General features: G+C 46.2%; 2 protein-coding genes across 5 annotated transcripts in view; one reads left to right on the top strand and one right to left on the bottom strand.

Moving 5' to 3' along the window:
• The window catches only part of LOC149370683 (tudor domain-containing protein 7A-like), a 239,297-nt gene that overhangs the window by 140,910 nt on the left and 86,322 nt on the right, over positions 1-12,065 (bottom strand). The gene's annotated exons all lie outside the window — the stretch shown is intronic.
• Positions 1-12,065, top strand: part of LOC149370684 (uncharacterized) — a 58,400-nt gene that overhangs the window by 33,944 nt on the left and 12,391 nt on the right. For 2 of the 4 annotated variants that reach the window (XM_089562794.1, XM_089562785.1), the window contains exons 13-18: positions 2,391-2,448; positions 3,059-3,205; positions 3,577-3,747; positions 8,009-8,104; positions 8,849-8,961; positions 11,835-12,063. In XM_089562794.1, the coding sequence (XP_089418920.1) occupies positions 2,391-2,448; positions 3,059-3,205; positions 3,577-3,747; positions 8,009-8,104; positions 8,849-8,961; positions 11,835-12,063 (814 nt within the window). The remainder of the gene's footprint in view (positions 1-2,390; positions 2,449-3,058; positions 3,206-3,576; positions 3,748-8,008; positions 8,105-8,848; positions 8,962-11,834; positions 12,064-12,065) is intronic. The other 2 variants (XM_089562800.1, XM_089562806.1) reach the window with 2 other exon arrangements.

Raw genomic sequence — 12,065 nt, 5'->3', positions numbered from 1 at the left:
TGCGTCCCACTGGGAAGGCATCCGACATTAAATGCCGTGGGACAGTAAATGAGTGTCACTGAGCAGATTGTAAGTGAAATGCAAAGTAGCCATTGTCAATTTAGCTTGGGCACTAAATTCGAATTGGTACTTGCTCAGTGAACAAACTGTGGTAGTGTGTTTTAGGTTCATAAATGTTAATGCCGCTTCTAAAAGCACTTTCGCTTCCTGTGCCTGATGACATTCTAGTGTTGGCAGTCAGCAGCTTCAAACTGTGCGATGTCAGTGCACATTAAAGAACCCCAGGTGGTCGAAATTTCCGGAGCCCTCCACTACGGCGTCTCTCATAGCCTTAGTCGCTTTGGGACGTTAAACCCCATAAACCAAACCAATAAACCAAACCAAATGAATATCATTATGGCTTTGGTACTGTCGTAAAGACTGTTCTCGTAGCTTTGGGCATGTGCTAAGCCAGACGTGTTAAATGCCTCGCCATGACTAAGATGACTTGTAAAGCTTCAGTGATTGTGAAAGTGCAGTATGGTCGAAACAGTGGCCGGGTCTTTCTGTGCTGGCTGAGTGTGTCTGTGGAATACAAAAACCAACGTGGTCATCATCCAATGGTGGAAGTGCTAGCAATGCCTCTAATGCTTGTCATGTTGGAATGGCTGTTAAAGGCGTGGGTGAAGGGATCTGCAACACAGCTATGTATACATTGGGAAGAATTTGTTAGGCGTGTTTGGTGAGGCTATACCAGGTGAGATGCAATCTCTGCTTGTGAATGAACAAAGCGTTCGGCAAGCTGTTTTTCAAATTGCCAATCTCAGCTCATGAAGCTTGTGTTTTCATGTTCATGGCATAGCTGCGATTTTTTTTTGTGTTGACTAAGGAAGGTTTGTTGTGACATGAATACTGAGATATTTGCAAGATGATGGCATTGTAGCTGGATCATTCGGCGAGTAGGTTTCAGCAGAAGTTGATGTGATTGTTTGTTGCATGTTAAGTAAAATCTCGTTACAAGAGACATGGTTACTAGAGAGACTTGGTTATAAGAGACATTTGAAAGTGGTTTGGTTGGCTTTCCTATATTTGCCGCGTTAACATCATCACATACAAGAGACATGGTTGCAAGAGACGCTCGGTTACTAAGGGCAACTTTTGGGTCTCTGGAGTAAATTCTTCACTACTTAGAAGGGACACAACCCACGCAACGCGGCGGACATCGTACCAACTCGTATGCGCTGCACTTTTCTTTCCGTTGCCTCGATTCATGTTACACATCGCATAATTGAGTTTACTGTCTCGCTGCACCAAAATTGCCATATCACAGACTGTGTCCTCATCGAGAGATCGTGAACTTCCTCCTCAGCTACTTCACTGTTACAGCCCCGATGATGTATTCAACGCGAATGAACTTATTTAATCCAACTCCGCAGTGTTTTTAGAATTTTTGGTGCCAAGAGACCTTGGTTATAAGAACCTTTCTCGAGTCCCTTGAGTGTCTCTTGCAGCGAGGTTTTACACTGCTATTTGTTCATGAAGTAGGGCAGGAAGTTTAGCAGTGAATTTTTGTTCCCTCGCTTAATACCTTAGTGCATCCACTACAGTTAAACCTGGATGTAACGAACCTCTGTATATCGAACTCCTCGATATTACAATGTTTCTCAATTCGCCAATGCAGAACCCACTGAAGCGCGTGTATTTGAGACCTCCATGTGACGAGGGTGTTGCGGCAGTTGACTCTGATATTAAGAAGTGGCTACGCCATCTATATGTTAGGTAGTGCTCAGTTACTCGACACTTGGCAAAACCACGAGAATGTTTCGTGACTATAAAGCACAAACTGACATGCGAGGAACGCCGATCACAACGAGCGACCGTAGTTGACACAATGCAATGTGCCGCAGCGCCGTTGGTGCATCTCCGGCGCTTTCTCTTTTAAAACGTCGTACAACGTGTCATTACGACCGTTCACGCTCAGGAGCAGCGAAAAATGATAGGGCAAAGCAAATAAAACGACGCAGAGAGGGAACATGCTGGTAGAAAGAAGCACATGCCTCCTCAGTCGGTCGTCGGCGGTGGTGCAGCGGCACGCGTTCTCTAGCCCAGCCGTGGCATTGCGCGAGTCGCGGTGGAGGTGGCGATCCCGAACGTTTCTCCGTGTTTATGATATCGAGTAATGCTGTTTTCTGTGCACATTTCCAAGGTGATTTCACCTACATTTATTTCTTACTTTGGTTTCCATTCTGCAGTGTTCTTTCGACTCTTCTCGCGAAAACTGCCTGTAATGAAAACCTGGATGTAACGTAAAACTTTTTTCAATTCTGTTACAACCAGGATTAACTGTGCATGCCGTAGCGCACACCTGTGCAGCAATTTTCTTTGCTTATGATTTCCATTACCGCTTCCAGAGGACACCACCTGATCCTTTACCCATTGGATGACGTCGACCGGAGTTCTCCCACTCAGGTACTGACCACCTGTTCTGTGTAGACTACTGAAGTGTCATGACTTGTTTTCTGATGGCTGGCTGAGCTGAACCATTTCATCGAATGATGAACACGATGACAGGTTGTCAGATAGGTAATAACCGTATAAAATAGTGTGAGGGCCGCACTCTTTTATTTAAATTCGGGCGTTAAATTTGAAGGTGCAGCCAATCTGTTTTATATTTGAAACAGGGGATGCGGCCATTGCAAGAGATTATATGGTCATCTCCCGATTTTTGTGCTTTGCTGGTTTTTGGTAAAGGGAGTTTGCCGATAAAACAGGTTCACACGTTATTGTTCTGCAAATCTCATTACCTCGCTGCGGACTACTGCTGCCCCCGGAGATTTAATGCATGCTCTTACTTCCTGGTGATGTTGGCTTGGTGCCTGTGTGCATGTTTTAATGCTGGTGTTAGAGCAAAGATAGGCCACTTGTTCTTGTGTGTATTTGCTGATGGCATTAACGGGAAGTGCGTTTGCTGTAGCTTAATGGGAGTCACCACGCAGGGCGGTGTACCATTAGGTGCATGGTTGTGTGTTCTGGGCACCACCGGATCGAGATGACTTCGTATCTCTGAAAATTTCCGCAGAATGGTGACGCCGTGCTGAGTGACATCAGCATCAGCTCTACAAGCAGCTCTACAGGGGAGCCAGGCACAGCCGCCGACTATGTCGACGTGTTTGTGACCTGTGTCACAAGTACCGACAGCGTGTTCTTCAGGTTCGTCGACTACGACGTAAGTGCATCTTGGAGTTCTCTCTGTAGTACGTGATGTTGATCTCAGCTGTGCGTGACTTGGCCGAAAAGGGTTGCCGCGAGCTTTATTTTGCGATAAATATAAAGGACTGGGTGGTGGTTTGGGTTGCTATGTACTGAAGGTGCAGTTTGGCCTTCGGCCCTGCTTGCTCGTCATGTGAAGGTGTGTTACTTTTACCCCAAGCTTGCATCTTGCAGTGTGCTTGAGAAAGACTTGTGTGTGGTGTGTTCACACGTGATGTGCAGGCATCGCCACTGGCGTGGCAGTGTTTTGTCTTGCAAAGGTCAACTGACAGCCAGTCGGTGTCGCAACGAGCATGTGAATTTTGTTAATCTGCCGTTCTTGGACAGACGCAGTACAACCAGCTTCTTGACGACATGGCTGCCTTCTACAATGGCCCCGCGGGAGCAACAGTCATCCGAGGCGCCGTCGAAGTTGGTGAGGGGAAGCTGTATGCCGCATTGCACGAGGGGCGCTGGCTGCGAGCGCAGGCTGTTGCTCTGCACGACGAAGGACAGAGGGTGAGAGAGCTTCTCTTGGGCGGCTTGGCTGCTCTTCTCTGTTGTTCCTTAAAGATGTGCTGAAGTCAGTGGCCAGGGCGGCTTTCTGTCGTCCATTGGTTTGAGTGGCTCGCATGTTGCGCTGCTATCAGCAACTGTCCCTCAGCGTGCTGCAATGCGCTGGCTTCCCCTCTGTAGCGTGATCTCACCACTGCGTTGATAGGAAAGGCGTCGACTCCACTGCCCACTTTGTTGGTAGCTTGGTGAATTTACAGTGGGACACGAGGAGAGTCCATTTAGGCAACGGGAAGGGGGGTGGGGGCAAGCCTTGGAAGCCCCCCCCCCCCCCCCCCCCCCAATCTCTTCCTCAAGATTGCGGCTGCAATCGCTTTAAAGGGGCCCAGAAACACAATCTTAGTTAACTGTTTTGCCTGTTGATTGCATACAGTGAGTTCTAATGGTGCTATTAGCGTCGGTAATACCGCATATATTCCGTTTTTTTATATTTTAATGTCCTCCCAAAAACAACTTCATGGCTCTGATGGTGTCGCCACACAGTGGTGGGTTTTTAGCAGCGGATATGACATCACCTGGCGCGAGCTTGATGATCGGACAAACAGTAAATACACTGCAAATTGTGTGAATAAATAGACACATTTTGTCACCTGTCTGCGTTTTATACTATATCAACAAAAACAACTTGTTTGTCTTAGATAAAAGCCCTGCAAAGCAAGTAAAATAAAAATACACCACCAGGGGCGCTCTGGCATGGAAACGACTGCCAGTCTCAGCAAGAACGAGTTACAGATAGCAGGCAACCATGGAGTACAAACTTCCGCGACATGCTCTGGCTGGCTGTTTTGATTGGTTGCGCCAGGTGCCGTCATTGGGAGAGCGAAATAGGAGTGGGAAGCCCCGCCAAAATTGAGTTGAGGGCAGCGTTTTGTTTGCTTGTATTTTCAAATTTCTTCACTGAATAACTCCCGTTCCTGTGCATCGATTCCTGTAATTCTTTTTAAATCAGCATCTGTGTGACATAAAGACCCCACCTGAAGTATAGCCGGTATCCCCCCAAGCAGTGTTTCGCAGCTCCTTTAACAATTTGATTGCAAGCCCAAAGCAGATGTGTTCTTCTTCGTCGGCTGTGTTTCATATGGGCTGTGCCACTGCATTGCGGTTCCTTTAGTTATAATTAATGGCTTGGTTTGTGCTACGAAGGCTGCTCTGCAGTAAAATGCTAGAGAAGGCTTAAATTTTAATCCTTGATCAGTACACTGAAATTTTCGTTGCTTACCTCTGAGCGCGATTTATTGAAATATTTCTCTGGTTTTGCTACTTTTAGTTACTGAGCGCTTACTACCTTTCTGCAGCAAATTGATGCAAGGAAGCTTGTTAGCATATGCGCAGCTGCAATGCGGTTGGAAGTTGGTCTGTTCACACGAGCGCCGTGCGTCAAGAAGACAAAAAAAGAAGGCAGCTATTTTTGCTGCTAATAGGCTTGGGCAACATGCTTGTAGCCTTCAGTTATAAAAGTGTCGCTGGGCGTCAATGTTAGTGTAGGAGCTCGTCAGTAAGTAAGACTGACCCTTGTTATGTGTCGGTTGTAAAGGGGTTCAACTGGATTTAGAATATGCACAAAGAGAAAAAGTGCCCACTGAAGATTTCAAAATTGTGACTTAATAACGTTTGAGACCCGCTTCCCCTTTAGTTTTTCATGTTTCTTGTTGTTTTGTGAATTGGCTGTGCAGTTCTCATCATCATTGCTCATGCCCGCTAGTGGCCCTCAGTTTACAAGCCAGCTGTGTTGGCCTTACTAAAGTGGCTGTTTGGGCTTGTTGGTCAATGATCATGGTTAAAGAATGCAGCGCGAAAAGACACGGACAAATGAAGTGCACAGCACTGGTGCTGACTTCATTGACCAACAAGCCCAAACAGCCACTTTAGTTCATCAGATTTCTTCTACAATGGGCTCTTTTCTATCTACCTCGAGCAAGCAAGATGCCGCCACAACTTGCGTGAATCTTATCGCGATCTCTACTTGCAAGGCTAGGATCCTCTCCTTCTTTCTCAAAAGGAAAATTGTACCGTTTGAAGTCAGCGCCAGTCCTGTCCACTTCTTCGTTTGTCCGTGTCTTTTCGCGCTGCATTCTTTAACCGTGAGCATTGACCAACAAGCCCAAACAGCCACTTTAGTTCATCAGATTTCTTCTACAATGGGTTCTTTTCTATCTACCTCGAGCAAGCAAGATGCCGCCACTTGCGTGAATCTTATCGCGATCTCTACTTGCAAGGCTAGGATCCTCTCCTTCTTTCTCAAAAGGGAAATTGTACCGTTTGAAGTCAGCGCCAGTCCTGTCCACTTCTTCGTTTGTCCGTGTCTTTTCGCGCTGCATTCTTTAACCGTGAGCATTGACCAACAAGCCCAAACAGCCACTTTAGTTCATCAGATTTCTTCTACAATGGGCTCTTTTCTATCTACCTCGAGCAAGCAAGATGCCGCCATAACCTGCGTGAATCTTATCGCGATCTCTACTTGCAAGGCTAGGATCCTCTCCTTCTTTCTCAAAAGGAAAATTGTACCGTTTGAAGTCAGCGCCAGTCCTGTCCACTTCTTCGTTTGTCCGTGTCTTTTCGCGCTGCATTCTTTAACCGTGAGCATTGACCAACAAGCCCAAACAGCCACTTTAGTTCATCAGATTTCTTCTACAATGGGCTCTTTTCTATCTACCTCGAGCAAGCAAGATGCCGCCATAACCTGCGTGAATCTTATCGCGATCTCTACTTGCAAGGCTAGGATCCTCTCCTTCTTTCTCAAAAGGGAAATTGTACCGTTTGAAGTCAGCGCCAGTCCTGTCCACTTCTTCGTTTGTCCGTGTCTTTTCGCGCTGCATTCTTTAACCGTGAGCATTGACCAACAAGCCCAAACAGCCACTTTAGTTCATCAGATTTCTTCTACAATGGGCTCTTTTCTATCTACCTCGAGCAAGCAAGATGCCGCCATAACCTGCGTGAATCTTATCGCGATCTCTACTTGCAAGGCTAGGATCCTCTCCTTCTTTCTCAAAAGGAAAATTGTACCGTTTGAAGTCAGCGCCAGTCCTGTCCACTTCTTCGTTTGTCCGTGTCTTTTCGCGCTGCATTCTTTAACCGTGAGCATTGACCAACAAGCCCAAACAGCCACTTTAGTTCATCAGATTTCTTCTACAATGGGCTCTTTTCTATCTACCTCGAGCAAGCAAGATGCCGCCATAACCTGCGTGAATCTTATCGCGATCTCTACTTGCAATGCTAGGATCCTCTCCTTCTTTCTCAAAAGGAAAATTGTACCGTTTGAAGTCAGCGCCAGTCCTGTCCACTTCTTCGTTTGTCCGTGTCTTTTCGCGCTGCATTCTTTAACCATGAGCATTGACCAACAAGCCCAAACAGCCACTTTAGTTCATCAGATTTCTTCTACAATGGGCTCTTTTCTATCTACCTCGAGCAAGCAAGATGCCGCCATAACCTGCGTGAATCTTATCGCGATCTCTACTTGCAAGGCTAGGATCCTCTCCTTCTTTCTCAAAAGGAAAATTGTACCGTTTGAAGTCAGCGCCAGTCCTGTCCACTTCTTCGTTTGTCCGTGTCTTTTCGCGCTGCATTCTTTAACCGTGAGCATTGACCAACAAGCCCAAACAGCCACTTTAGTTCATCAGATTTCTTCTACAATGGGCTCTTTTCTATCTACCTCGAGCAAGCAAGATGCCGCCATAACATGCGTGAATCTTATCGCGATCTCTACTTGCAAGGCTAGGATCCTCTCCTTCTTTCTCAAAAGGAAAATTGTACCGTTTGAAGTCAGCGCCAGTCCTGTCCACTTCTTCGTTTGTCCGTGTCTTTTCGCGCTGTATTCTTTAACCATGGCCTTACTAGCTCAAAGCAGACATGGCGTCCCATGTTGGAGATAAATATTGCTATAAGTCTACAAGAACGTGTCATTCCTTCCTGGAAGCGGCACTTGATTGCTTTCGAAAACATTCCCAGGACCGATAGTGATTGGACATACTGGAGCATTTCAATGGGCGGTTTCGTAGTTTAACTGAAAAAATAAAGTATTTGAAAGTGATGTTCACTCAAGCAGCATTTTCCTGCACTACAAGACATCCTTTACTGTTTTTTTTTTTTTTTTTTTTTTGCATAGCTGGCTTGTCGTGAGCGAAAAATGTGGTCCTGGCGTTTTTTTTAAACAGGGCAGCGCTTAAATGAGTGTTGGACTGGTTGACATTCCGCTCACCTGGGCTTGCAGGTTGAGTGTCATTTTGTTGATGACGGCATCACCAGCTTCCTCACCCCAGGAGCCCTCTTGGAGTTGGATGATGCCTTTACCTCTCTTGCTTATCAGGTGAGGGTAATGAACGTGGTGACAGTGTCTTCTCTCGGCGAGTCGAGCCCAAAGGAGACCGAAAATATGTTTGAATGTTGCAAGGCTGCAATTTGCTGCAATTTGGTTGCAATTTTGAGTTTGCAGGACCAAAGCATCAGCTGTATTGCATGCATCAGACTGGGTTGCAGGGAAAGGCTTTGGCTCTGCCCTTGAAGGGCTTTTTGGGTTCCCCTCAAGTATACATGCATACCTCAACCCTTGCCTTTCCTTTACCTACTTTATTTTGAGGCTGACTGTTTTGAAATGGCTCATAGTAAACTGTTGCAGTGTGCAGCCAGTCATTGAATTTAGGCATTTGTTGAGGGGCCATGCAGCTCTGTGTATGTTAAACAGAAAGGGATAGAAGCCAGGAATACGTTGGGGTTGCCTAAGGTCAAAAAAAGTTCAGAACGCCTGGCATGTAACAAGCTTTATTTACGGGACACCCTTTCATGTTTGACTTGTTGTCGAATTTTCGGTTAGCATGTTTAACTACAGTTGGAGCATCTGGCGGTCAAACATACCTGGTGTTTCTATTGCTGCTAAACAGATTAAGAGGCCAACTGCATGTTGTTCTGCGAATTTACTGTTTGTCTACTTAAACGATGTGCTCCATGGGCCAGCTCCGAGAGGCCGACCTTTGTGTGAGAGTGGGATTTTGTGCTGACGTGGGTGGTGGTGGAAAGTTTTGACATTTCGCCATGTTCTCTTTGTTGCTTGCAGGCCATTCCATGCCAACTTGACGGGCTTGTTGAGTACGCAGACTGCGACGGTGTTGCTGACATTGTCAGTGATCTGCTCCTGGGAAAGTCTCTGGTGGCGGAGATCATAAATATGTGAGCCAGGGACTGTGGGCAATGTGCATTTGTGCATGTGTTTGTATGTTATTTACATAGACATGTGACCTCTGTGTGCCGCGATAGCTTTTAAAAAAAAAAAGCAATCTCTACTGTTGTGGTGTTTGCTGTTAAGTTTCTAGATGTAATTAGATTGTGGGATGCACTGTGTGTTGTTGTCTTTATGGCGAGGAGGAAAGGGGGGGGGGGGGGGGGGAGAATAAAGTCTTGGACCAAAAATATTTATCAATGGCTGCACTGTTCATTCAGCGAACGTGCATTTTTTTTGTGTGTGTGTGGAGATTCCAAATTATGCCTTTTAATACCTACTTCCACCTGTGCGAATATTCGATGATTTCAAATATTCGGTCAAACAACAAAGTATTTGATATTTGATTCGATCCGAATGTTTGGCATTCGAAACCTCGAAGTATTCGTCTCGAGCGTATAATGTTTCTGGACTGCTTGCTTCGCGTCGTTTCAGTTTAGTCTACCGTTTTCCGGGATTGCACCGCGATGCACACAGGCCTACGTATTGGACTCAAGCAAGGGGGGAAGTGATCTTGGCAGAGTGCCAGCGCTTGTCCGGTTGCTAGCCTTGTTTTGAGTATACGTTCCCTTTGCCTTATCAAGGCCAGCATCGAATAACCTGAGACCTTGGGATCAGCAGCCGAACGCCAATGCGAATGGGCGATTGGGGCAGACGCAGTCTACTGCCACTCGATCATTGGAATGCGCGATAGCAGAAAATGCCTTTTGCAGCGAAGGATGCTAAAAGCCGGCGTCATGATCACGGCTGACCGCGTGCTTCCGTTCGCGACTGATAGGTGGAAAGATGGACAACACTTGCAAAGAAAAGTTTTTCGCACGTAATTTGTATCGCCGTCCGAAGTCATAGCCTTTCACGGGTGTTGGCTGGGACCGCGCCGACAGTACTTATCCGTATTTCCGAATTAACAGGGCTTGAATTAGCGAGTATTTAGTTGAGAGTTTCGGGGGTTGCGTGGAAGAGAGTAGGCAGCCGCCACCGCGGCCGCCAACCCCTACCCTCCGCCGCCGCCGGCCGCCGCGCTGGTGATGACGCCATTTAGGCTTTACCCGCTTTTCCACTGTTTTATCTGGTTCCATCATCTGTCCCCGTTTAGGACGTGCGCAGCCTCTAGCTATGCAGAGGTGCATTTTTTTTTTTTTAGCAACTTGAAAGGCCTGTCTTGCATTTCGCAACGAATTGTGTGTGATGCAGTGGAAAATTGCCGTCACTGAAGACATGAGGAAGGCTGTATTAGCTGCAAGGCGTCATTATATTGCTTACCTGGAAGCCCAGAGGAAGCAGGAACAAGAACATGTTAAGCAGTCAGAGTGGCTCTGCGCTGAAGACCAGCGTGACAGTCTCAACGAAAAAAAAAGGAAGACCCTCGAAGCCGTTGTTTAGTGACCTGTCTGCATCAGCAGATGACTATGCTGAAAAAGGCGGGAACAGCTAACGACCTCTTTCATAATAAAAAAAACTCCATGAGAAAAGCGGCAAAGTCCAAGGCTGAAGAATAGCTGAATCTGAACAGACATTGAGGCAAACCTTCAGGAGGTCTCCTGGACCTTTCCTTGGCACGCATTGGCCATTCATTGAGTGCAGTTACTAAGTGCAATAAACGTGATGGTTATATATTTTCCTTAAATATAGGGGGGGACACTGGTCTTTGAGACCAAAAAATGACCAAAAAATTGGGTTTCAAAAAGTGACATTTGTGGAATCTCCAGCTATTATTTTCCAACTGCACCAATTTTTTCCTTCAAGAAATCAGCATTTTGACCGTAATATTAAATTCAGATCATCGTGTGGGCTGAATTTATGCAGGAGCAGACAGTTTAATGGCATGAAAATTTTGGACATCTGGCTGTCTTAGTATGTCAGTATCTCAACATCTAGGACAAATAGAGAGGTCATACTGTTTGCTAAGGGAAGCTGAAAGCACAATGTGTGCAATAATCGAAGCAGATTTGTCCATTCTCACTTCAAAATTTATAATTTCGCAAAGTTTATCGATGCATTACATTCACGCCTTGAATATTGATATTCCAAGTGCTGTAAAATTACTAATGAGGGTAAAATGGAAGAGTGGTTTTGATTATTCCACTCTTTACTGACCATACTATGTAGCCATGGATTAAAAACGATTTTTTATTGAGCAGTTTTTTTTGCACAGAGGCACTAATGAATGTCTAATTAAAATTATCTTGTGAACACTCATTTATGAGAAAGGTAATTTCATAGTTTAAATTGGCATAAAGAACTGAGCATGGTGATATAGTTTCATTCGGATTGGACTAAAAATAAGGAAAATGGGTGTAAGACTAGTGTCCCCCGCGCCTTAAATATACTGTGTCGCAAAACTACGAAATAGTGCTGTGTAGTAGGTCCTTGAAAAACTTCTGGAAGGGCCTTGAAAGACCTTGAATATGCTTGAAATTTTTTTCTGCGTGCCCTGTGTGAACCCTGCTTGCGTTTTTTTTTAGTTACCTCCAGTATTTGTTTTAGTATTTGTATCACCCCGCCGCAGTGGCCGAGTGGTTACGGCGCTCTGCTGCTAGTCCGAAAGACGCGGGTTCGATCCTGGCCACGGCGGCCGAATTTCTTTGGAGGCGATATTCTAGAGGCTTGTGGTGTACTGTGCAATGTCAGTGCACGTTAAAGAACCCCAGGGGGTCGAAATTTCCGGAGCCCCTCACTACGGCGTCTCTCATAGCCTGAGTCGCTTTGGGACGTTAAGCCCAAATAAACCAGTAAACCGATCCAGTATTTGTATCAGTGACGTGAGTGTAGTAGCTGCCTCCTCCTCCTTGCGAACCCTTTCTTGTTCTTTCTGGTGCTGCAGAGAGGAGCCGATGTCCGTCGTCATGCACGACACTTGGGGTGCGGACGACGTGGATCTCAACGATGTCATCTTCCAGCGGCTCACGGGTCCCAAGCTCCCTGAAAAGGGATGCGTGGGCCGCTGCCACCTGAGCGACATCCAAGGGGATGGACTAATCTGCATCCAGATGTGTGGCCCAGGTCTGAAAGTGCTAAACAAATTCATGAGCGCAGTCAACGAGTACTGCAAGGT

This window comes from Amblyomma mixtum, chromosome 1, assembly GCF_055824585.1.
Source record: "Amblyomma mixtum isolate Tamu chromosome 1, ASM5582458v1, whole genome shotgun sequence".
Taxonomy (NCBI): Eukaryota; Metazoa; Arthropoda; class Arachnida; order Ixodida; family Ixodidae; genus Amblyomma; species Amblyomma mixtum.
Note: the sequence above shows the minus strand (reverse complement) of the source record. Positions and strands in the feature narration are given on the sequence as shown.